General features: G+C 38.7%; 1 protein-coding gene across 5 annotated transcripts in view; it reads left to right on the plus strand.

Moving 5' to 3' along the window:
• The window catches only part of LYRM4 (LYR motif containing 4), a 96,203-nt gene that overhangs the window by 633 nt on the left and 68,251 nt on the right, over positions 1-27,319 (plus strand). For all 5 annotated transcript variants that reach the window (XR_015257631.1, XM_086740266.1, XM_086740268.1 and 2 more), the window contains exon 2: positions 23,852-23,972. Coding sequence is in view for 4 of the 5 variants with exons in the window: in XM_086740266.1 (XP_086596392.1) it covers positions 23,852-23,972 (121 nt within the window). In the remaining variant the exon portion in view is untranslated. The remainder of the gene's footprint in view (positions 1-23,851; positions 23,973-27,319) is intronic.

Raw genomic sequence — 27,319 nt, forward strand, 5'->3', positions numbered from 1 at the left:
GGCTTCCCTGCCAAGCTCTGGCATCGTGTGCTGTGCCCAAGCTCAGGGTGCTGCTGCGATGAGGGAGCAGAGTTCACTCGTCCCGCCAGACAGGGAGCTGCGCGTTGTGACTGGCTGCCTTCTCTGGCTGTTGGTGAAAGACAAGCACTGTTTTTTGGCAAAGGGCATGCCTGCCTACCTGCGTGCTACAGGCATAGGCTTGGTCTCCATTAGATACCTGCTGTGTTCTGAGGGGCTACTGCCCGTCAGCACTGGTAGAATTATGTTACCCACTGGTAGTTTATTCAATTTGCCGCTCCGTTGGACCGCAGACAGAGACACGTGAGCTACCTTTGCTGTGAATCATCTCCAGCCTGGCAAGGACTGGGAACAGAAGGCTTTGAACTTGCATAACTGTGGTGAGCTCTGCACTCTTCAAGACATAAGCATTCCCCATTCATGAGGAAGTGCCCTGAGAGGGAAGGCTGTGGGGGCTGAAACTGAGCTAGAGCTAATAAACTTTCATTGCTAACTCCACGCAGCAGTGTGTGTGCGCACATCATGTTTCTCTCCTCCTTCTTTAGTTCCCCTGCTATCAAGGCTGCCCACTGGTCTGTACTGACTATCCTGGTTTGCCGTTATTCTGGTTAACAAAGAGAGGATTTTATGTTATAGGGGATGGCTTGAGGCCTGTGAGATGTGCAGTTGGTGAACAGTTTAATATAGTTCCTATCTGGGCCATATGGCATGTTTTCAGCAATGGGTTTGTGCTGTGGGGTGATCAGTGAGGAAGCTGAGCCCACAGCAGTGGAAGGAAGCAAGCCAGCTCCACCTCACAGATGTTGCACCAGTAATTGGTGGCACCAGCCTCATGGACCGCGTGTGGACCCCCCTCTGCCTGTCCTTAGCTACTGTGAAATCAGCAACTGTGTAAAATCTTCTGATGCATACATGATCATGACCGCTAAAAACAATAGCAGTTTCTAGCAAGAAACAATCAGCAGCTGTTGTATAGAGAGATCTGCTGGGACCACAACAATTCTGCCTTGGTGTTTATGCCACACCCGTAGCTAAAATGGACACCCCGCTGGCTTCTTCCATGCCAAGATAAGCAGTCCTGCCGTGTCCTCAGGGCTGCTGTAATGTGATATGGCAATACCCTGGAGTAAACCTAATGACTTTGTGAAGAACCAGCTTGTGGCAAAGTATTAAAGATTAATCTTACTGATTCATTACTTTAGTTAGAGAATTTTGGAATATTTTATTATTGCAAACAGTGCATATTTGTAAGTGTACTTCTGGAGTATGATCAGCTGGCTGTTACCTCCTTATTTGCTTGCTGTGCTTTTTATCCTAAATGTGTACATACAGATTGTGCTGGAAAATTCAATATTTTTGTTTTCTAAATTTCCTAGTAAATATATTCTATATATCATAGAACTTTTAGCGCCGTAACTGTGAAGAATAATGTTCATATCTTAAAGTAACTGAGGTCACCACTGACAGCCTTCAGAATAACAGCACACAAAAGCTTCTCCAGAGTCCTGCAGTAAATATTACTGAGTGTTTGGAGTGTGTGTAGGCCAGGTTTTAACAACAAGGAGGGAGAATTTAGTAGACTGTAAGTAATTTCATGTCTGCCCTATTACCCGTGCAGACAGTCTGAGGAAGGAAGGGTGGTTTGTACTGGAGGAAAATCAATAAGAGTGAAGATGTTAGGTTGTGTGTCAAAAAGGTTGTTCTTCATGAACGTACTTTTTTCTTCTGCTAGGTTGGCAAAAATTAGGCCCACTGACAGTTTATAATGTGTCTCAACTAAATTGATTTAAGGGATAATTTCTAAATAGAATTTAATTCTGTGATTTAAATAATTGCTTTATGTTGCATCTCTTTTTTTGGTGCAGAAAAAAAAAGAGTTTATAAAGTTATGAAAGCAAATGATTGCAAATGAGGATAATCTGGACTTTAAGAATTCTTGTTTGCTTAATATGCCTGAAGCTTAGTAGTCAAAATGCGAGGGAATCCAGTGGAAGAGGGTTTTCTCTAGAAAGGTAGCGCAGGACTGGAACAGGTCACCCCAAGAGATTTTGACATCTCCATTTTTGAAGTTTTTTTTTATGACAGGTTTAACAGAACAGCCCATGGCTGACCTGACCTTGTTGTGGGTAGCCCTACTTCAAGTGAGAGGTTGGCTTGGATACGTTCCACAGATTCTAGCTAACCAACATTACTATGATTTTTTGGGTCCCCAGCCTTCCTTGGCCTGTAAAGATACTAACACTGGCTAATAGGTTCTGGGAAGCATCATATAGAATCATAGGATGGTTAGGGTTGGAAGGGACCTTCAAAGGTCATCTAGTCCAACCCCCCTGCAAGGAGCAGGGACATCCCTGACTAGATCAGGTTGCTCAGAGCCTCATCCAGCCTGGCCTTGAACATTCCTAGGGATGAGGCATCCACCACCTCTCTAAGCAACCTGTTCCAGTGTTCTACCACACTCAGTGTAAAAAAAAAATTTCCCCAATATCTACCCCCCTCTATTTTGAAACCATGACCCTTAGTCCTGTCAAAACAGGCCCTACTGTTCTTTCTAGTTCTTTAATTTCTTGTAATTATGAGTAATATCAGAAGCTTTAAGTCTCTTTGTTGGAATTCTTCTGCAAATAATTTCTTTTTTTTTTCTGAGGTATTTCCTGATTTATTGTATATTTATTTGTTATCCGTTATGATCTCTCTTAACTGGTGGATGCCAAGTTTTTATTTATAGATATTAGATACATCTAATGTTGCTTTTATATGTTTTAATGTTATGGTTCTGTGTTGCATTTTTATTTATAGATATATTTTCTTGCATGTGTAAATCACATTTTAATGGAATTTGATTTTTCTATTAAAATGTGCAATATTATTTTATTAATGCACACCCCTGACTCATGTTCAGCTTGTCTACCAGGACCCCCAGGTCTCTTTCGGCAAGGCTGCTCCCCAGCCACGCAGATCCTAGCCTGCGCCAGGCTCTTTATTTATGCCCTCTGAGGTGCAGGACCTTGCACTTATCTTTGTTAAACTTCTTACAGATTTTGATTTAGTCTTTCTCTGAAAGATTTTATCAACATACAAAAAATCTTCATTTTAAATAAATCTCAAGGTGCTTACGATAAATGTGGCATTTTTGTTTTGAATTAAAATTTAGGAAGTAAAATTTAGGGATTCCACTATACAGGACAGAGCATGTTCTTAAGGTGTGTTTAGTCTTTTGGCATTAAAGCTGTTCTGAAAAAAAAAGTTTGTGATTCCTGTGTTTTTGCACTAAGCTTAATAACTGAATTTAATGTAAAAGTTTGGTGAGACAAAGTTTTAACATTAGATTAGGTTTCTACAGTTTGAGATTTTCTACATGCATGAAATCAGAGTAAAGAACAATGATAATCACGAAGATAAAATGCTTACTTGTTTTCTTCTCGTGGCAATGAGTTGCTACTCCCATAAGTTCAGATGAGTCTGAAAAAAAAAGTCTCGTGTTCATAGTCAATGTCATTAAATTTGGCACAGATGGCCAGGTATTCTGTATGTGTAGAGGTGGTAACTCTTACTGATACACCTAAAAAATAAGCTGGTCTGTTTAAAGAAAATACTTCAGCTGATGATCACTACTGTCTATGCAAGATCTAGTCTGCTTTTTGCAATTAGGAAAATAGAAAAAGGAACTATGTCAGATGCCAGCTGCTGTTACGTAAAGATTGATCATGGCTCCTGATTAAACACAGAAATAAACACTGAGCCATCCTTGAACATTTGGACAAGGGGTCTAGTTTAGCAATGCACCATTTCTTATGTTTCTGTTGCTGTTCCACTAATGTCAGTTTTTTCCATTTTGAGACTTCTTGCTGACTGCTACCCAAATTAAAATCTTGCCTCAATAGTGAGTATGCTGATCAACTTTTTAGGCTAAGATCAGGAACTGGGATATAGCATTATATTGGCATATATTTTGTTGTTTTAATTTTTCTCTTTGCTTAATGGCAAGATTCTTAGATTCTACACTCTGGAGAAAGATGTGAAACTGCTATAAGATGCTCTAGAACATAAATTGAACATGAGCTATTAAAAAAAAAAAATCTCTAAATGCGTTCATCCTCTAATTTCCTAGATGGAATTCCAATTCTTTATTTTTTTTAGAAGCAACATGAAAAATCATCTCATGTCTGTGTGAAATCCTGCTTCAGCTTTCTCCCTTCTTTGTTTTATCTATCTTCCAGGTGTTTATGTTTTTCTTACTGGCTCATTTTATTGCCATCAGTAGTGTCAGAGTTGTTTGAGAGTTGTTATTAGTTGTTTGAGAAAGAATGCAACTTTTTTTTTTTCTTTTGTGCTTGGCAACTGAGTATAGATGCTGCATCTAGCCCCTTAATGCCTTGTGTCACTTGGAATGAAATGGACTTTTGGTGGAGCATGAATGCACAATCAGTATATTGCCGTTGTTCCTATAGGTAAGAACGGAATAAAGGACCTGGAAGCTTTCTTGTATGTTGCAACTTAATTCACCCTATAGGACCTTTATGGGTCCTTTGCAGTGTACCTGATGTAGAAACTTGAATGAGTGATTAGATGGGATAAAATAATTTCCCTTAGATGACATTTCACGTTGTCCTTTTAATAGACTAACTTTTCTCATGTTGCTTTGCATGTCATTCTAGCCTGTAGTCCATTCCTTTTGGAAAGAGGGCTGCTGAGAGCTGATCAGGTGGGTTGATTTGGCAGGCTGAAAGGGGTTTCTGCTTGTGGGCTATGGGCTGAAGGATTTATGTTCTTGGATTTCAGCAAAGGCTGCAAAGGAGGGGAGCTGCTCAGAAGGCGCCTTCTCCTACTGCTGTAACAGCAGAAAAGAGGATGTCCAGGAGTAAGTTGTTACTACCATAGCAATTCAGGCTGTTGACTTCTGTGTGGCACCTGTCTTAATGCTTCCTTGAACTGAAGAAGGAGCAGGCTGTGGATACACACAGACACCAGTTCAGAGCATTCATGAGAGCAGCTGGATTTTTGCACAAGTATAGGCTGAGTTGACCTGTACTTGCATAGTGACCTGTTCCTCAAGGAAACATAAAGCTTTTAAGATTTTACTAAAAACTCTTTCAACAACATAATTCAAACCAAATAATTTTTTAAAAATACACTTCTTAAAAAAAATAGGTTTATTTGTCTTCCAAGATATCTTATTTGGTCAATTTAATTGAAATATCTTACTTTGCTTTTAGTCCTTGGTATATAGAATCGGGTCACTTGTTCTTTTTGAACTTTTATCACTCAAGTAACTTAACAACTACCTTAAATTTTACATCTGACAGTTATCCAAGCTGAATAAGCCTTTTTCACGTTGGTTCTCCTAATGAAGTTTGTGATTGACAAGATCTACCAGGAGATTGTCAGCTCTTGGTAGCTATTTCTGTGTGTTAGGGAGGAAAAGAAAAAGACTAAATGGTGATATAAAAAAAAAAATCTAAAACAATAATGACAAAACAGAGACATGCCATGTTATAGAAGGTATTGTATTCTGTTCAAAGTGGTAGTCTGTAGCTGAGATAAGAAAGGCAGGAAAAATTAAAATTGGCAGTTCTGTCCAGTAGAGCTCTCTGACTTCTTTATAAGAGTAAGGTGACTGAACTGAAGCTTTACAATATCCATTTTTCACTTGGCTGAGCAAAAAAAAAAAAAGCAAATAACTTATTTTTCCTTCTCCATTTGTAATTGCTTGCTATGTTCTGAGTGGTAATAAACTTTAGGAGTTTTGAGTTAATTTGCCACGTGATAGGTGCGTGACTATCTCCGTCATCTACCTTAAAAGTGTAAAAAAACGCAGAGCTGCAAGCAGCTGTGGTATTCCTGGGCCCCGGAACCAGGGTGGTTTCCATCCTATGCTGTTGCAGACACTTGTTTTGACCTGGCAGCTGCATGACCCAAAATCATGGGCAAATAGGCACTGCACATTTGCAGATCAGTTTTGTAGAGTATTCACACATATATGTGGTTGCCCTTATTAATATCTCTTTATTTGGGGAGTTAAATTTTGACGGTTATTTCAGTGACCACATACCGTGCAGATATTTTATTGTTATGTTATTTTAGGGTCCCTTCCAAACCTAACCATTCTATGATTCTGTCAGAATCATGGATGCTTGAATAGATATGGTGGTATTTTAAGAGCTCTGGAGGGTACTCAATCCACTGATTAAGATGTGAACTGTGAAAAGGACTGAGATGATTACGCTCTGGATTGTAGTAAAACATGGAAATGCACCCACTTTTGGGGAAAATCTAGAGGCATAAGAACATGATTTTGGATTGTCAGACTTTGGGTCTGACAGTATTGAAGTACTTCCATTTGACTTGAGTATTCTATACATAACTGTTTTGGAAAGATGACTAAAGCATTCTGTTCCAAAACTGTCAAAACATAACCATTAGATACCACAGAATTATTGAATGGTTTGGATTGGAAAGGACCTTAAAGAGCATGTAGTTCCAACCCCCTGCCCTGGGCAGGGACACCTTCCACCAGACCAGGTTGCTCAAAGTTCCATCCAACCTGGCCTTGAACACTTCTAGAGATTGGGCATCCACAGCTTCTCTGGTCAACCTGTTCCAGTGCCTCACCACCCTCACAGTAAAAATATTCTTCCTTATGTCTAATCTAAACCTTTACTCTTCCAGTTTAAAGCCACCCCTTGTCCTATCACTACCTGTGCTTGTCAAAAGTCACTCTCCAATGTTCTTGTAGGCCCCCTTTAGGTACTGGAAAGCCCCTATAAGGTCTTCTCGAGTCTTCTCTTCTCCAGGCTGAACAACCCCAACTCTCTCAGCCTGTCCTCATAGGAGAGGTGCTTCAGAACTCAGATCATCTCTGTGGCCCTCCTCTGGACTTGCTCCAACACGTCCGTGTCCTTCTTATGTCCTCCTTATCCATCAGAACGTATTTCTGTGAGAATAAATTTTAAACCAAATGGAAACAGTTTTGACAAATGTTTTGATTTTTTTTTTTCCTAGAAATATTTCCCTACTGAAAATCATTTCATCAAATTCCTGTTGATCATGTTCATTAGGAGTTGCTTTCTTGGATTTAAAGGTACAACAGTGATTGTCGTTTTCCAAATACGTTCACTTTACCCTTGTACAATTTTACTCTTCCACAGCAATAATGGATATCTGCACATTGGTTTTGATGTAATTTTGTTGACTTCCTTTTTTTTGACAGAGGAGAGTTTTGACTGGTAATAAACTGTTACTTGGAGGGAGAGTTTGGAGCACATCATGGTGTACAGAGTTCTGTTAAAAAAAAAAAAAAAGAAATTTTATAGTTGGAAGACAAATGAGTGGGGGCTTCCTCAAAAGATTGATTAATGGACTTGGTTATTTTAGTAAAGACACCCAAATTGAGTAAATCTGATGTGGTTGTTATCCAAGACATTACTTGTGTTCTTTGTATAGCACAGTAGAACAGGAACATTTTTCTTTTTATGTAAGCTTTAATTACCAGTTAAATGAGAGTAATAGAAAAATTACTGCCTCTGGCAGTGATTCATGCCAATACACATATGCATATGATTTCTGGTAAATGAAAAATGTTTTGTAGTGTAGTAATAGTTTTTAAGTATTGAAATGCTGTCCTAGCTCAGATGCTCCTTTCCTTACTCTTGGATGGGGCTTTAACATTTAGGTCCTCACTATATCCATCTGTATGCTGCCCATGGGGAAAAGATGCTGACCTCATAACATCAAGACTTATTCAAGACACAGTAGACAAGGCTATTATTTCAAGTATTCTTTAGAAGATCAGCATTCTAGATTAAAAAAAAAAACAAAGTAATTTTGGAAAAAAAAAAACTACAGTCAATCAGGTCATGTTTAGAACCACTTGCTGCAGCAACAGACAGCAAGGGTGCTGTCTGAACTACCTCTTTGACACCTCTTCCCATGGTTTTTGGGTTTGCTGACCAAGAAAGTACAATCCTAGGTTGTCTGCTTTTCCAAGAAAAATGACCATGAAAAGAAAACTTTATTGATTGTTTTCTTGCATGTGTGAGTGCTTGGGCAAGCTGTTCCATGACTGCTTTGCACAGAGCTCAGTACAAAGGTTGTCCTCAGTGACAAGTATTTGGGGGAATTCTTCTTGGTATTATAGTTCTTTCTCAGGAATGAAGATGTCACAAATCACTCGGACAATATTCTGGCTAGGATATTGTTTCCATTGAGGAAAATTACCTTTTTCCCTTTTTTTTACTTTTTATTCTGTTCTACTCATTTTCACCTGATCTCCATATAAAATTCTAACATCTTGGGACATAACACACAACTGAATATTTAATATTATAATAGTGAAAGAATTCACTTGTGTTCAGATGCTGTGTTCCTTAACAGAATGTATATGAAATAAAATCTTTACATTATTCTTCAGGAAAATTTGGAGATCCTGTGCTGTGAATGGCTAAATGCTGGGCTTCACAGGTATTCAGAGACTTGCAGTACTTAGGACTAGACTTTTCTTCAGCATCATGATTGTTACAGCATCTGGGGAAAAGCTGCTGTTTAGATATATTTCTCAAATTTTTAAAATAAATAACAAGTGGTTAAATCACAGTTAAGTCTTCTAAAGAAAAGAAGCCTATGCACAGAGTAAATATAAGTGAGTGTATGCGTGTATGAGTGTGGTGGTACGAAGAGGTCAGGAATTCACTCTGCTCCATCCTAGTAATCCTTTTTTAAAAATCCCTGTTTAAGTAACCTGTGAAGCCAACGAAGAAGCTAGAGCAAGTATGATAGGTGTGTTAGTCTTGTTACAAATGAATCTCCATTGAATTGCAGTGCTTTTTTTTTTTTTCTTGAGCACGATAGCATTTACATCAAAATATGTTTAACTTAAATTTAGAAAGTGCTGATTTGTAAGTTGACATAATTAACTGTATCTGCTTATATACTTTGCAAGAAACTAGTATTTAGATAAACACAGCTCCATGAACATTTTACATCAAATTAGCATGAGATTCAAAATATCTTATGGAATTCTGAATATGATAGCGGTCAGATTCTCCACAAAGTTCATTACTAGTTCTTGATAGTCCTTCTGAGTCTGTTTGTTCGGCATATTCTGGTCTGGAATATTAAGACCTGCCTCTATAGCTTGTAAAAAAGTAAGATTGTCTTATTTTAGCTGCCACAGAAAGTATGTGTGTTTAAAAAAAAAAAAAAAAAATTAAATCTTTCCCTGAAATGATAGTCAGCTCTCATAGATTGGCAATAATCAGTAATCCCTTATGGTATTCAAGCTTATATAATTGTACTTAGTTCAGTGACTTTAAGTGCCTATGAGAATAGTACTGAATCCTGTGAGGTCAGACCTTACAGAGTTGTCTCCATATTTGTCTTGCACAGCATGTGATTTCTGCTAACTAGTATTTGCTTGCAGGATACATGGTATTTTTACTTGGCAGTATTTATTTACTGGCATTATTTGTTTCTCCAACAAACATGCAGATTATCACAATGCTTGGTTGCACTCACAAGTGGATGTAATTGTCTGTTCATCGTTTGCATAAGCAGGAGAAATGTGGACACGGGTTTCCTCGGAGCCTTGGTGTTGGAGAAAATCACTTTACTTTGTAGGTAGCCACCATTGATGGTTACACATTCAGTGAATGCTAAACACTTTTGTGCAGACTATGTTAGAATAGCAGTGGAAGAGTTAAATGTAGCTGGGGGGGTATTCAGAAGCCATCATTTATTTGCGTTGTAAATCACAGTTAAGGACAGGGGAACTGACAGTGGAAGGGGCTAGGTAACAAGCCATCGCATTTTGTCAAGTTTTGGATTGAATCACTAGCAGAATTCTTTGTGAAACAATAATTCGTTCATTCATCAAAATGTGCCTTACCTTGTAATCAATGTTTTTATTTATTTAAATAACAGACTGCTTCCTTCTCAGGAAAACGTTTTAAAGTCAATACAGCTCAAATTAAGTGCTTCAGACATAGTACAAGCGCAGTATGTCCTAGAAGTTTATAGCTTGAATTATGTTCTGGGTGTCAAATAGCAGAGCGTTGTGTTGCCTTGAAACTAACCTGCTACTAAGTTCCAGAAGATATCTTTGACTCATCTAAAATATCACAGTATTTTTCTTGTCCAATAAATTAGCAAATAGGTTTTCAAATTAATGGTATTTGTATGTAAACTAGTTTTGAAGGGAGGAACATTTATTGATTGATTTAAGTAGTTTTATCACTGTCCAAAGTAAATTAGATGTCTCACTCATAATGCTTCTTCCCTGACCTGACTAATTTACAATATGAAAATAAATGTTCAAGTGTTTTGTTTACAAAACTATAATAAGAAATCTATTTTCTGTAGACCTCTAAATAGGTTTTGTGATTTCCAGAGCTATTCAGCACACTTTTTACTAAATTTCTTAATTACTATTTTCAGTTTATAGTTTATACCAAAAATGCTGCCTGTTATTTGCAGAGTTTGAATGCGAAGATGAAGATTTGTCAAACTAGTGGTGGCACTTTCACAATCAGCTCCAAACGCAATGGGAACATAGGATGAACGTAGTCCTGTCAGCTACAATGATGCAGTGTTGGGCAAATAAGTGTACTATACTCGTTCTGTAAACTAGTGGCAGTACTTACTAACCTATATGGATTTCGAGGCTTGATTGTGAGGTTTTATTTCCCAACAATTTGTTGGAATCTTTGAAGGAGAAATTATCAGTACGAGTTATTGCTACCATTAGCTGGGAACCTGGTGCTTGTGCAGCTCCTGTGGGTAATTTATTCTGAGATTGGAAACCTTTGCTGCTGCCCTGGGGAATGGAAGGTCATGTCGCATGTCAAAGGCAAGGTAATCTGCCCTGGTCATAAAATGTTATACTGAAAACTCTGTTATGATAAATAGACCACTCTTCATACTTGTTTTGCTCTAATATCTCACACGGTAGCCTTAGCCAGTACTCATCTGAGTTAATTGAGTTTTAAGCCAGATGTTAATTCCACATTTAGAGTAATTGTTATTTGAGAGAAACTTCTCCTTACAGCCACGTGCTTATGGTAGGGAAAGGAGTTGGTGGTTGCTGTATGGTTTTTTTTCTTACTCACAAATAAAGGACAAAAAGTGCTACCATCACTCATGTGAGTGAATATTTTCTTGTGACTTTTGATTAGTTATTAAGTACTATCTGGGGGTTGTTTATAACATATTTTTGGCTTGAAATACAGAACCTTTTGTGATATATGAAAGTACCAGTCTGAACTTACTCTTGTTCAATAGAATATATATATACACACATATAGAAATAAAACAAGGTGTTTGGTTTTTTTTTTTTCTTCATAATGTAAGCCTCTAAAAGAGTGTTGAGAGATTGACTGGAAAACCCTTTAAAAATTGCTGACCTTTCCCTTAGCTTATCTTCACCTTTAAATTTTAACATCTGAACTTTAGGTACTTAAGCTTGACTAGATTAAAATAGAATACTTGGTCAATGTTTCTCTTCTCAGAGAAAGAAAATTGATCTCTCTCTTTGTCTTCCTGAGTATTTCTGATTTCCCTTTCTGTTACAGTGGTTAGACTAAACTGCTTCAGTGCACAGAAGATCTCGCAGCAGGTTTATTGAATGACTAGACCAGCATAGCTTAAGGTTTAAATTTGATCTCTTTTTTCTGTCTGATATTCAACTACATATTGCCTAGTCAGATCAAAGTATTGTATTTTATTCCAGGATCTACAGTTTGGAGTAAGAGTGTAGGCACCACAATTTTAGAGATGGAGGTCATACATAGCCCAAAAGAAATATTTTGGCTGGTAGATGCTCTTAGCTTCATAATTGGCAGACAGATCATCTATCCTTCATTGTTTTTTAGAGTAACTGTAGGAAAAAAATAATAGGAAAGTGGGTGTAACCCTTTTTTATTGTTTTTCTTTTATCTGAAATAGCTTTCAAGAATTCTTTCACTTAGGATTTAGTATTGCTTTGATTTATCAGTTACTTCTGGAGCTAGTGGAGGTCTCAGATATATCTTATCTGATCATCATTGTGCTGTGGGCATATTGTTCTGTAAGTAGCCTGCAAATGGTCTGACTTTTTTCAATGCTTGTTTGTGCTGATAGCACCTGGGAGGTACAAAGAATGGAGAGCTGTACAGTGCGGAATGCCGTGGTGGATCGTTCGGGCACATTAAGCCTGGTGCATATTGGTGCTACATCATTTATGTGGATGAAGATCAGCTGTGCCTGCCTCAGAACTTCAAATCTGCTTCTCTGACGTGGTCTGTGAGTGAACCAGTCACTCAGCTTTGCCAAGCAGAATTTTCTTTTCCCTTCAAACCTTGCCCCTCTTCACCCATGGTTCCTTCTCCTCTTTTATTGTGTCAGAAGCTACATCTGATTTCCAGTGAGGATGAAGTAACACCCAGAGTTTGTACCCATTGCATTTCTGGGTTACTGTGTCACTCTTGGCTGAGGCTAGGGTTTTCAGTCACATTTCTTTTGTGCTAATGTTATCATCTGTAAAGGTTATGAAGACTTCCATATCCTGTAACTAATTAAGTAGAAAAAATACAGAAGGAAAGATCTAGTTCACTTTGCTTTCTATATCATAGGTAGCATTCATAGTGTATAAAACCTGCATTTATTATTTTCTGAGCCTCAGGTAACATAATCACAGTAGTCTGCATCTGAACTTCCTGAAACCTTTCATGTATTGTCCAAAGGCACTGTATTTGCAGTCTCACATGTCTAAAAATAATATTCAGTACTCTGTTGTACTGACAAAGTAGGGCGATGATTTTGTCTTATGCATTCCAAATTGACTTTTTTTTTTTAGGCTTTAGATTTCACTAATAAGCTTTGCATATATTAGAATTTTCTATGCTGCTAAGTATTACATTGTAATTTCAAATATCCATCATTGTTGTCAAAATTGATGTTGCAAATTTGCTAAACTAGACATGCAGTGCTTTGCTATAAATGAGAGAAGGTCACTGAGCCATATGGTGATGGGAGGTCCAGTGGGAGGTGTTTTTCACTACTGACTGAGTTATAAGAAACAAAGGGGTTTTTGATAAGCTGTAAAGCTGATAGAAATGGATGAGAGAATAAAGTTTGGAGAATAATTCCAATATTCTGAATCCTGTAACTTCTACTGTGTTGTCTATAAGCACACAGAACAGGCGGTCTGTTACTTCATATAGATTGTTAAATAAATTATATTTATGATTTATTGTTGTCTTTGTCGTGAGATTACTCGATCCTATCTAATTTCAAAGTAATTTATTTTACTAGATTAATTTTGGACCTATGATGCTTGAATTCTTTCTCAAAAAGTGCAGGTTTACTTGAGCAAAAATCAAGAGGCAAAATTAATTGTCTTTATTACTAGAATCCAAGGATCACTTTTGCAAAATAAAACTTTGTTAGGAGTCTGTTCTGTATGCTCAAAATTACTAGCCTGTCAAAATGACCAACAAAGCTTCACCTCAGATAACCTTCAGGGAACTATTTCTTGAAGTCTTTCATAAGTAAAAATATTTCAGTTATTATTTTGAAACTGTGTACTGACAATATATTTCTGATACTTGATCCCTTTTCTCTCCTAAGGAATTAGCATTTCAATCATTTCCATATTTAAATAATAATATGGGTACTGTAACTAGATATTTACTAAATCTAAGGCTTTAGGTTTCAGCAACCACACTGCAGTCCAAGAAATTAGACTATTCCAAGGCTTTATGCCTTGTTGCTTGATTAAAAACTAAGCACTATTGCTTCATCAAAGATAAATAATTTTCCACTGACAAGTGGGAAGCACTTGCATCCAGCAAGGGTGCTCAGCACCCAGTGGGTTTCTAAATGAACAGTTACAGTCACCAAGGGGCGCAATACTGTTACCCCTTTTCAACGTACCCAAGTCACAAGCTAAACTACTTCTTCTCGTAGAATGTAAGGTAACCCCTAGCCATGCTGAAGAGAGAAATTTTTGCCACAGTGTAGGACTAAAACTCTAATCTTTCCGGAAAACTATAATGGAATTTGTAATGGCAATTCACAGCAGGCCAGGCCTTTCTAAAGAACTGTTCAGAGACAGCAGCACAGCAAATGGAACTGTATATATCTGCCTGAAAAAGAAGAAGAGAGAAATCAGCCTTGTCAGGATTTGAACTTGTGGTTTCAAGGCATTCCCCACCTGGTAATTGGACTGCTGAGCTACCTGAGTGTCATGGTGAGCAGTTGGCAGGGTCTTGGCAATGAAAGCTCAGCAGAGAGCTATTTGTCATTTCAGGCCATCAGGACACTTTTCATCTGTGGCAAATTCTGTTTCAAGTTCCTGCAGCACATCCTTGCCTGGTGCCTCGTTAACTGAACAACTTGTTCGATTGGGTCCTTCACTGGTAACCCTCTTTTTTAACCTCTTCTGCAATACAGCATTGCAACTGCAACTCCAATTAAGATTAAAAGAATGCTTTCATTTGGACATCTTCCCTTTTTTCTTTTACCCTTGACGTCCTGAAAAGCACTCCCTTCTGCAGAGATTCTTTACGCTTAGAATTAAGCCAATAACTGTTCTTATTTTTAGAAGTATAGCAAGAAAAATGCATGTTTCAAAGAATTGCAAAAATAGTCATAGTAAACTATGAATAGCACTGATAGTATTCTGGGATCATGAAAAAGGTGATGTTTGGGAACTGAGGATAAATCCTGCCTGAACAACAGGATTACCTGGATTTGTGAACAAGGGGAGAGCAGTGGATGTTGTTTACCTCTACTTCAGGGAGGCTTTCAACACCGACTCCCACAACATTCTTGTATCCAAATTAAGATGTTAAGGTCTGGATGGGTGGACAACCATGTGCCTTTAAGACTGGTTGGATGCTGGGGCTTAGAGGATGGTAGTTAATGGATCTTCAGGGATTGATCCTGGAACTCACCCTGTTTCACCTCTCTGTCAGTGACCCAGAGGAAGTAACAGTCCTTGCTCATTAAGTTTGCAGATGACACCACATTGGGGAGCCAGTGTGCTCAAAGGCAGAGCTACTGTCCAGAGGGACCTCAGAAGCCTGAAGGAAAAGGCTAACAGCAACCTTATGAAATTCAGTAAGAATAAGTGCAATGTCCTGCACCTGGGAAGGAGATGGCCCAGCCATAGAACAGGCTGAGGACTGACTGGGGAGCAGCCCTGCCAAAAAGGGAGTAGGGATGCCAGCAGACAGCCAGCTGTATGCCCTGGCAGCAAGGAAGGCCAAGAGCATCCTGAGATATATTAACAGTTGCTCAGCCGGCAGATTGAGGGGAGTGATTATCCCCTTCTACTCAGTGCTGGAGTACGGTGTCCGATCTTGCCCCCACCTCACTCTCCATACAGGAAAGAGACAGATAACCTGAAGCAAGCTCAGCAGAAAACACCAAGGTGGTTGGGGGCTGAAGCACTTGCCCTGTAAGAAAAGGCTGAGGGAGCTGGACTGGTCAATCCTGGAGAAGAAACAACATGGAAGGAACCTAATAGCAGCCAGTACCTCGAAGTATGCCTGGCAGGACAACAAGAGATACAAAATAAAGGAAGAGAGGTTTTCAGACTGGCATTAAGGAAAACCCTTTTTTCCCCACAAAGACAGCCAAGCAACTGAGCATGTTTCCTAGAGAGGTGGTCTGGTCACTATCCTGGTTTTTGACACCTGACTGGAGAAAGCTGTGAGTAGCCTGGTCTGATCCCATCACTGACCCTCCTTCAGCGGGAGGTGGGACTAGAGATCTGCTGAGCTGCTTTCTGACATCAATGATTCTGTGATCCTGTTGATTATAGGCAGTCATCCATTTTCTCTTATTTGAAATGGGTACAGGCATAAACTGATGAAAGGATACAGTCAGGAAAAAAAAAAAACCCTCCTTTTTTTCCTAAAAAGACCACAAGTCTCTCTCTGTATATATTTAAATGTGGGAAGGCATTTTCAGATTAAAGAAAATGAAAGGAAACTCTTTTGAAATAGGCATGCATATTAGAAGCTTTTTCTTGTCTAGGGCAACTCAGACAGAGAAGGCTGAAGTTTTTATTAGAAGTGTTGAGATATGGGACACAAAGTAGCAAGATTTACTTCAGAAATAAGTTACAAATCCTTGTATCTAATCAGACAATGTATCGTATGCACTGGCTCACAAACACCAGCTCTGAAGTGTGTGTTCTAATGTTCATCAGTTTTTATCCCTCTTCTCTGTTCTTTTGGGGTAATCCTTTCTTATAAAGTATCTCTAATACTATTCTCTTCTGGACATATTTCTTGGGAATTCCATTGGAAGTCATATTTTGTATATTAACTGAGAAACCAAGTGTAGTGGCTTGTAGGTTTCATTCTATAGGCTTTTTGTGAAGACTGTCTAGGGACTCTGATTAGAAAATTCAAGGAAGTAATACTGGGTTAACCAACAGTCTAGTTTTTCTGTTTCTTAACTCTTTTTTCCTCCTCTTCCAACCACTGCCCCCACTCCCTGAACCAAATCCTGGTTCCAGGAATAGGGTTTACTCTGGTTTTAGCAAACAGGCAGGTATCATTGTTATTGGGCTGTAACTTGAGGTGGCAGTGCTGAAAACGTGACTACTGATGGAGTTTGAGAAACACTTGGCTGATAAAACATTGCACCCACACCCTTCTGTTGGTCCTGTGTTTAATTAGACAGTCACAACTGCTTCTCTATGAATTACTTACCCCACAGTCTCAAACACACATCTGTTGTCAAATGTTTCTTTTTATTATTAAATGGTAAATGCATGCAGCTTTTGCCTCACCTGTATTACTGTCTTTTAATGAGACTGTTATAGAGGAAAAAAAAGTTAATATGTACATATATATGAAATATGTATGTGTACACATATATATGTATAAATAATCATTCCCTCTGAAGTAGCTCTGTACATGGAGACATCCTCAGTAACGCTAATAAAAGTTTAAGGTAAGCTAAAATTATTATTCTGCAGATATTTTTTATTATTAAAACTTTCCATTTTTAAATTATATGTAATTCTGAAAATTCAATTAGGCAAATCTCATCTAGTGCATATTTTGCTAGTAATAATGGAAAATTCTGGAAATTCATACTGCTGCTACCTTAAGTTAACAGATGTTAATTAGAAGGGAGAAGTGGTAAGAAAACAGAGATAGTGAAAGGAAACAATGACCTTCATAAAAAAGATCCCTCACTTGACATAGTACTACTGTATTGTTGTTCTGATTTTGTTTAGTGAGGGGGGCCTAAGGTGGTTGCTCCCCTTTGTTCAGCGGACTCGGCCGGGCCTAGGGCGGACCCGCTGCTGGCCAAGGCTGAGCCAATTGGTAGCAGAATGTCCCATGATAATGCCTCTGCGATAAAGTATTTAAGAAGGGGAAAACAGAAAAAAAAAAAAAAGGAAGAAGAGGAAGCAGCTGAGTGGGAGCAGAGAGCGGGAGGTGTGAGCCTTGTGGGCCTTGCAGGCCTCACCCTCTGGCCCCTTGCCGGGTGGCCGAGTGGGCCTGACTTGGCCCAGCCCGGCTGCAAGAAGTGGAGAGGAGATGAGATGTGAATGAGATGTGAAAAGATCTTGAGAGGCGTCTGCCAGCCTGTTGTGAATAATTTTTCTTGTGAGGAACGGCTGCAAACGCCAAGGTCAGTGAAGAAGGAGGGGGAGGAGTAATGCGGCTCCTGGCCAAGATTCCTCTGCAGCCTGTGGTGATGACCATGGTGGAGCAGGTTGTCCCCCTGCAGCCTGTGGAGGACCCCATGCTGGGGCAGGTGGATGGCTCAAGGAGGCTGTGGCCTGTGGAGGGCCCACTGGGACAGCTGTTCTAGAGGGACTGCACCCCGTGGAAGAGATGACCCACGCCAGAGCAGTTTCACAAAGGACTGTGGCCCGTGGGAGGGACCCCACAATGGAGCAGGGGAGGAATGCGAGGAGTTCTTTCTCCGACCATGAAGCAGCTGCGTAAAATAATGCGTGATGAACTGACCACAACCCCCGTTTCCTCTTCCCCCCTGTGCCGCTCGGCGGGGGGGAGGTAGTAGAGATAATGTTAAGCTCGGGAGGAGGGAAGGGTGGGGGGAGGTTATCTTGTTCTCTGACTCATTATCCTGCTTTGTTTTTAGAAATAAGTAAATAGTTTTCCCCAAGTCGAGTCTTTTTTTCCCATAACGGTAACTTTAAGGATTTTCTCCATGTCCTTATCTCAAACCTCGAGCCTTTTCCTTATATTATCTCTCCCTGTTCTCTCGGAGGGTGGGGGGAGCGAGAGAGACACTGCATAGTCTGGCCCCAACGGAGGCTGAACTATGACAATTGTTAATCAGTATCTCACTTTTGCACGTTGTGTCCTTAAATAAAAGCATCATATACTTTATTTCAGAATTATTAGCCACAATGGGCTTCCTAGAAGTTGGCTACTAATCTCTTGTTTTAATTTATTAAATACAATTTAAGCTAATGAGGAAAAGTGCGTTTTACTTTATACCTTTTTTGAAAGTCTTGAATATTCTAACCTGCTGGCCTCTTCACTTATAATCCTTTTTGCTTGCACAAGTTGTATACCACAGTTGTCCTCTTCTGTGTTTGCGTGCCTGCTCAATGACTTATAATTTATCATAGCTGTTACGTTTCGCAGTATGTTGCCTATAACTGTGATGTGATGATTGATTATTACGTTAAATTTGTTCACAATCGCAAAGACAAGATGTCAACGTGTTTGTAAAGCTGTCTTGGAAAGATGACTTAAACCTTTAGTGTGTTGTGATACTGGTAAATGCAAAGTGGTGCTGAGAAAACCATTGCTTGGCCAGGTTTATTTTGAAGGCATAGTACTGTGTACTTAAAAGCAAGTATGTCTGGGCAGTGTTTCAGCTTTCCTTACACTCTAGCTTAGCACAGCACAAAGATACGACTGTGAAGACTTGAAAAGAAAACTGATTTTTTTTTTTTTTTCTTCTGTTCTGGCATGACATAAGTAAACATTTTGAAATAAAAATATCTAAATCCCCAAGCAACTATTACTTTCTGAAGTACCTCTGTTGCAATTTCATTTTTCCTTAATAGCTGTTGTTTTAGACTTCACTTCTTGTAGGCTTCATTTTTATGAGGACACATGTCAGGTTTTCGATCGTGCTTCGGGGAAGAAAAAAAGATCAGCTCTTTGAAGGTAGAGGTGAATGAATATTAGGAAAAAGGCTGTTTTCTAACTGTAACTCTGTGGTTTTTTACTATTATTTGGGGGCATTGTTGTATCTTAACATTAGCAGGTAGTACCCGTTCCCTACGAGTCTGTGGTAATGTTTTGGCCCTGGTGTTGTTGTCACATTAACCCCCAATCACTCTTTCCATTTTCTACTGATGTGCATCTGTTACCTTGCGTAGCCATCCACCTGTGGTGGCTTTGGACTGAAGCCAACTCATCGAGTCTATTACTCATTAAGTGCATACTTTTGATGTAATGGGGAGTTAATTGTGTGACGGATGCACATAAGTAGGGATCACGAAAAGTGTTTTGAGCCTGCATGTGTAAGAGAGCACTGAGTGAACATATTCACCTGTACAGCCTTGCTTGGGTCCTGCTGCGTCCTGGTTTTGGCAGGGATGGAGATAATTTTCCTCTCAGTAGCCAGTGTGTTTTGGATTTTGTATGTGAAGAATGTTGATAAAAACACTCTGATGATACAAGTTGTTGTCAATGAGACGAAGGACACTGTCTGGCTTTCCAAGTCTCGTTAAAGTCTTGTTAACGTGCAGATGCAGGAAGCTGGGAGAAAGACAGACAGAATAATTGACCCAAACTGGCCAAAGAGAGTATTCCATGCCATAAACTTCATGCTCAGTATATAAGTGGGGGTTGCCTGTGGGAGGGGGCATCCATTCTGGCATCCGTGGCATCCTTTATACCTTATTCTTCTCTCTTGCTTGTTGGCATCATTCCCTCTACCTTGCTAGCTTGCTCTCCCTTGCTTTGCTTGCTCCTCGGTGTCGTTTCCATGATCGCTATTCGGGTCACTTGATTCGGACATTGGGTGGTGAGAAATCATACATTGTTCATTTTGTATATATTAATATCCTTATATTATGTTATTTTTGTAGTTTTCCTTTGCTATTTTATAAACTGTTTTTATCTCAACCCATGAGTTTTCCTTTCTTCCCAATTTCTTTCCCCCACCCCACTGGGTAGGGGGAGGTAAGTGAGAAACCATGTGGTGACTCAGGCTAAATGACCACCACATGCTGTCACTAGTTCACTAGAAGGTCTTTGCAGAAGATAAAGGCGTTCTCTGTTAAAATTTCAGTGTACTTCAATGAGAAAAAGAAATGAAAATGCCTCATGGCATCTTTCAACCATTTTTCAGTATCTGTTTCCAAAGAATAGTGAGAACAGTAGACTGTGAAATGCACTTTGAGTTTTCATTTGCAATGATGTTTCTTAATGGACACTTTTGCGTTCCTAGGACCTTTCCCAAAGGTCTATAGGAGCTCTTTGAGTGTACTGTGTAGAATTGCTTTCCCATTCTGTTTCTCTGGAGAGCTTGCTTGGTACCTTCTTGCTGAAGAGTCCTCTTTGTTTATGCAACTTACAAACTGTATCCATCTAAATCAGTACTGCTGTATTCCCTCCTGCTCAGCACACATGCTCATCCAGTCCCATGCAGAGCCGATGGAGCTTTCTAATCCAGAAAAAAAACCCAAAACAACAATAACAACAAAAAAAGAGAAGTTAACTCTTCTACTAGGTTGACCTTCTGTCAGATTACCAGCTTGGACTGGCTCAGCTCAGGGCCAAACATCAGACTGGCTGTGCTGGTCTGAAGGAGGCAGAGGGAGGGTTTGTGCCTACCAGGGAGGGTGGCAAAGTTGCAGCAGCTCCCCTCCGCGCACATTGGCTTAAACTTGTTGCAGTGCTGTATGCCATTAGTTCCTTCATGCCAGCTTGCATAAGTAATCATCCATAAGGTACAGCAACCATTTTACTTGCTGGTACGCTTTTCTTCTATCGCTCTGTCTTCTAGTGCTGCTTTTAGGTTAATGCTGTAAAGCTTTGTGAAGCTAGCCATATATTCTCTGCCACTGGCATTTCGAGCTGTGCTTTCAAATGGCACATGCTTGTGGTGTTTGTGCTTGCTGAACTGAAAATACACACCATTAGAGCAGCTGATCAGCTGACCAGTTTGTTCATCAACCAGAAGATCTTTGGAGTAGCACTCTTTGAAAAAACCAACAGATATATGTCTAAATGTATAAGTTCTTTTCATAGCATAGCATATCATTACTACATGTTGCTACACACATTACTGTACTTTCGGAAGAGCTTGGTTGTTTGTGGACTTGCAGGAATATCGCAGCTCTAATGTCAGCACTAGCTTTTACTACATATTAAGTTCAGAAACTCTTGTGTAGAGAGTATTGTGGTTTGGAATTGACTCTGCTCACAATGGTTGTTGCATATAAAAAGCTGTTGTTTAAAACAAACAAACAAACTCCCAAAAGTGCCAGTTTGTTTATATCTTGACTTAACACTTTTTACATAATTTTGAAAGAATTTGAGTGTTGGTGATATGTTCCCCTGGCACCACTCAGTGGGGAAGAAAGTATGTTTTACAGTCATAGTACTGGGTTTGATCTTTGAGTTCAGCTCATCCTTATTTTAAGTGATATATTGAATCTCAATGTAACCTTAGTAAAGAGTAGTACTAGGATATACAGCTAGTATTTGAAATGTGTTTAGAGAATACTGGAGGTATATTGATACAGCGGTAGAATTAAATTGTGTTAAAGCCTATGTAAAATAACTTCATTTGGATGTTAACGTTCATAAAGGTTTAAAGAAATTGTAAAAGGAAAAAACAGTGTGACTTTCTGACACTAATTAAAAACTGCTCTGATGATGTTTTCTAAGTACATATCTTTTCTTGCTCAACAACTGTTGGGTATAATGAGAGGAAGAGAGAGAAAATGGAACAATTAATGCACCATATGTACAAAACAAAAAAAACCCAGTCTGTAGGTGTTAAACTGAACGAGAATTTGTTTTAGTCTCATCTATTTTTTTAATGTAGATAACATTTACTCATTTGTATTGCATTTTGAAAGACTTGTACCTGGATGTTTGCTGTTTGTTGTTGTTGTTGTATTTATTCTTTAAGCTAAATATATATATATTTATATTATATATAATATATGTATTATATATATTAGATACAAAGGTGTTTGTATCTTTTGGAAAGCCTTCCTTTCTTGCAGAAAATATTGTATGTTTCTGCACAGTTTAACCCTACATGTGTATATGGGGTGATCTGAAATCCATTCATTATCAGGCAACAAAATTACACTACATTTTAATGATTGGGGGTTGTTTCTTTTCTAGAAGAAATAAGCAGCTTCCCCTTCAAATATTGCCAGGACAGCAGCTGCAGATGAGACAGAGCTTCCATATTTAATACATTCTATTAACTTCACACATACAAACACACACTCACTCGCTCACGCACCCCAGTGTCACATTATAGGTGAACAGGCCCTAATTAAAAGCACGCACCATCTGCTGGTGTGCGGCAGCAGGGTAGCACTCCATAACCATCCTGATTCCTGTGATTGAAATGTATTATTTATGAGCTCAAAGAGAAAATCTGCCACTTGGCTGGTGGAGGTTGCATTAGGAGCTGGATAGCACCATCTAATGGTGTGGAGTGTGGCTGGGCATTCGTCTTCCCTCATCTTCCTCTCCCCTCCTCAGTCTCCTCCTCAATATTTTTATTTTTCAGCATTGTCTTTGGAGTTTTTTATGATTGTGTTTCAGACAATTTTGTGTCTTGTGTTTCATATAAGATTGAAAACGGTTGTTGAAATATTACACTATTTGTGGTGTTCGCAGCAGCCTTTATTTCCTTCCAGCACCACACACGGGGTTTTACTTTCTGTAGTAAAAATGATTCTGATGTGATGTGGTGGTAGAGAAGTGGAACATTATCAAGATAGCTGAGCAGGATCAGTTTACTTCCATTCCTCCTTCCCCTCCCAAGCACATGCATAATGAAAGTGTTACTGCTCAGTCTGAACATTTTATTTTAATATTGAAATTGGCCCTATTTTTTACTGAGCAGTTCACTACAGACTGCGTAAAGGTTCTTTATTCTGTTGAAAAGAAAGGGGAAGATGTTCGGAGGCAGCTGCAGCTTTGGACCTTCCTCTCTGAAAGTAGAGATCATGACCTCTTCCTACTTGCAGATATCATGTCCTGTTATTGCTTCTTAGTGGGGAAATGGGTGAGGAGATGTTGGACTGAGGGGTGAAATATACTTTGTCAGGAGAGGCAGGGGGTGACAGGGAAGGAGCCCTTTTTGTTATAGTTGGTCCATCAGTCTACCTTTGTTGACTTCTAGGTTACAAAGTCAGAACTAGTAATAACATATAATGTAGTTAGTGGTTAGCTCTATGACCTTTAGAGTAGGCAGAATAAGAGTAGTCACACTGATTCAAAATAATTTGGATTATTACTTTTTGGTTCTTGGGCTTTTTGTTATGTTCTGGAGCTTTGCAGTATCCATGCTGGGCATCCAACAGTATGTTTACGGCAATAACAAGCAGTAAGGACTGGACTGATATGTGAAATATTAAATTTTTCTACAATAACTTGTTTTTTTTTTAATTAAAGAATCTGGTCACTCTTTTAACTCAGGCAAGACAAGACCCTGAATAAAAAGATATATGTATAAAACTGTGCAAATATATGTAAGTGTAGGTCTGTATATTTATTTTTTAAAATCAGCATGTTTTAAAGAATGTTGAAATGTCATAAACTGTGGCACATCTATGAATATATATCTTCTTATTGTTTGTGTTTAGAATGTATGCCATCAGAAGGATAAGAGATGCCTTCAGAGAAAACAAGAATATAAAGGATGCTGAAAAAATAGAAGAACTAGTGAATAAAGCCAAAGCGAATCTAGAGGTTATTCATCGGCAGGTATGTTTATTTCTCTCATTTTATCGAAGAGTGGTATGCTCCCGAGTTAACTGTCTTATGCTGCTACAGATGGAAAAAATAGATCCTTGCTCGAAACATCTCTGAATGAACAGTATTTTTTTTTTTTATGTCTGAGTTTGAGAGGGTGGGAAACATCTGTTTATCCATAGTGGTTGCAATAGGAGATTTAGGGATGTTTGTTGCGTTAACTGGAACAGGCCTTGTTGTCAAAAGTTTCAAAAGCTCTTCCATTACCTTTTCTGCTGTTTGTTTTACTACCTTTTCACTCTGCTTCTCTGTCTGCCCTTATTTTTCTTTGAATCCATTTCCTCTAGCTCATGTGTATTAGATTCCTTTCCTCACACTTTCCTCCTTCCATCATAGGTTTAGAAGAGCATCTGTGACATTCACTCCAAATAGTCTTGCCTTCTGTGTTTAATTTTTCCAACCTCCAGATACAGTGTTAGAACAATAGCAGAACAGGAAAATCCTAAAGTGAATTAAATAAATGCTGGCTAAATGTGTCCAAGCAGCATGATAGAATTTTCTTTGTAAAAACTTGAGTCACTGGCAATATTTTTTTCTCAGATCATGTCTGATGCGTTTATAGCATCTCTGGTCCTTCCACTGGGTACCATATTATTTAGACATGAATTATACTTTGTGGAACAGTAGATACTTTATTACTTCTCTTACATACCCACTGTCTATCTGCAGTGACCACTGCTAATTTGAAGAAAGCAAGTTTCTGTGCCTGAACTCTTTAAGGGCATTTGCAATACTTAAACTGTCCCTCCTTGCAAAATCTGCCCTTACTGACACCGGCCAGAGCTCAGTAGTATTTTTATTACATTTTGAATGAATATGTGCACCTGTTCCTCTATGGTCTGTTTTAACATGAATCTTTTAACAACCAACAGGTCAATTAGCTGGATTCTTATTTCAGTAGGTAGCTGAGCCCTTTGATTTGGTAATTAAGTATGAATATTTTGGTGCAAGTTAAATTATTTCTTTGGAATTTCTTCTCCCAGGAACAGGTGTTGTTTTGTGCTACCATAGCTTTGCTATCCTTTTTTAACTCAAACACACTGCTACTTTTGTATTTCAGAAGTGTTTCTCGAAGAAGCTCTTTGGGTTGGATTGATTGAATGCAATTATATTTAAATATTGAGGTGTTTTTTTTCGTACCTGTAGATGATGAATAGCATTTTCAACCCTTTTTTTTGAAGTTTTATCTTGTAGTGCCTTGATATCCAGTTATTAGAGGCTAGAGAAGCAATGAAGGAGGTGGTGTCACAGGAGAAGAGTCAGAGATCACTCAGATCTGAGCTAGCAGTTAGTTTATTGAGTTCTAATGGATAAATTCAGCTACGTAAAATGTTTAATAAGTACAGATGTATTGGTGGTCAATACTCTACTACACTTAAAGTTAGTATGGGATGCAAAGAGTATCACTTAAGCTTACTGTATGTATCTTAAATATTACATGCATGCAAAAGATATCATTTACCAACCCATTGATGTCTGGTATCCAGTAAGGGATCTCTCAGCCTCGAGGGGCAACCTTGAGAGGTGTCCCTACTCAAGGGGAGATCACTGCCACGCAGCCAGCTGCTATGAAGGTAGAGCTCAACAGACCCTGATATATTTATAGCATGAAGTTGTGGATTTATGGGCAGATTTTCTGCTGTGTTAATGCTGTTTCGGCCACATATCAGCATAGTCTCCAGCCAAACTGGGGTTTTTTGGGTTTGGTGCTGAGTTCTCACTGATAACTTCACACAATAGGATTAAACTCGCTTAGGTGTGTTTGCTAGGCATCTGCCTCGACCAAAGTTCAGTTAGTTCAAACAGGAGGAGTGCATCTGTCACAGGAGGTGGCAAAAGATAAGAATGTACAGTGTCAAATTCTGCCACTTTCAGAAATATGCATCAAAGAAGTACCAATTTGGGAATGAGTGATCTCCCACAGTAAAATGCTGCAGAAAATCTCTTCTAGATTGTGACTACAATAAATTCTTGTCGGCATGTCAGAAAATGCTCTGTGATGGTTGTAAGTAAGAAAGTAAATGTGTTATCTTTGATAAATCAGGAAAACATTAGTAAGGCTACCACAGTAACTGTTTTGCCAGGAAATGGATGACTGAATATATTTTTGTTTTAAAATATAACTAGGACCTACTTGGCTCAACTCTTTTATAATAGCAAGTACTTTTTTTTTTTTTCTGAAAAGAGTTCAATTTCAAGGTATTAAAGCACTTGAAATAGGTGGGAAATATTGTTCCCACTTTCTAGATATGTATCAGGAATGCTGAAATGAGAATGCTAGTTACCTTAGTGTCCAGGGTACCCTGACTTGATGTAGGTAGAATTTGGCTCTCGCTGGTTCTATGAGCCTAAATAATAAAAAGTCGTTCTAAGTCAGATGGCAGGTAAATCTTGCTAATATAAAAGCTTTCCAGTTTTTCTTTTGACAAAACATGGTTTTACTGACTCATCTAAGCCGTGATAAGTCTGAGACAGATTTTAAAGTAGAACTCCTCTCTCCTGTCTGAGTCCTGTGAACACCCAGATTACCTTGTTACTGTGGTCCCTTAAAAAAGATCCCATTTCTCTAAAACAGACTCTTGACAGGGCAGACTCCTTTCCTTCTAGGGTGTGGGTCTTGTCTTGCACCTTATATGAAGTTTTCTTTTAGCCTAAGGATTGTGCCTCAATAACATATACATGTGCCTGTATGTACACAAGTATCTCTAACAAGCCTGTATGTGAACAGTAGGTAACCGTTTCATATACTGGCCTGTATTTTGCACTAGCAAAAATGTTGTGCATTTAATTCTTCATACAAGAAAATAACAGCAATAAAAAGTTAGACAAGATTTGTTTTTTTCTCGTAGTGTTGATTCTGCTTTTTTCCTTACACCAGCAGAACCATTTTAATCTGCTACTTTTTTTTTTCCATTTTTCTACTTTGTAGTAATGGCAAAGAAATTTTATAAGAAACCTTTCTTCACTCAAGATTGAAAGAAGTCATTTAGAGACACATTTCACTCTACCACATAATACATAAATCTTGTTTTAAAATGTTTTATACGTAGGTGTGAATTTTTCAGCTGGGAAGATGTTCAGAAGCAAAAAGGGCCTGTAGTGCCCTAGTTCTCTGGAATAACACCACTTGAATTTTCAGAATATGAAAATCTCTCCATGTTTGTTTTAGTTTTGCAAACATAGAAAACTAGTGTATAAAATAAATATCTTAAATATATTATAATCAAACTGTTGTCAAACAAATGACATTAAGTACCTATCTTTCTGTTACGCGTTTGTTACTTGGAGGGTATCTCTGT

This window comes from Chlamydotis macqueenii, chromosome 2, assembly GCF_036417535.1.
Source record: "Chlamydotis macqueenii isolate bChlMac1 chromosome 2, bChlMac1.mat, whole genome shotgun sequence".
NCBI classification, from domain to species: domain Eukaryota; kingdom Metazoa; phylum Chordata; class Aves; order Otidiformes; family Otididae; genus Chlamydotis; species Chlamydotis macqueenii.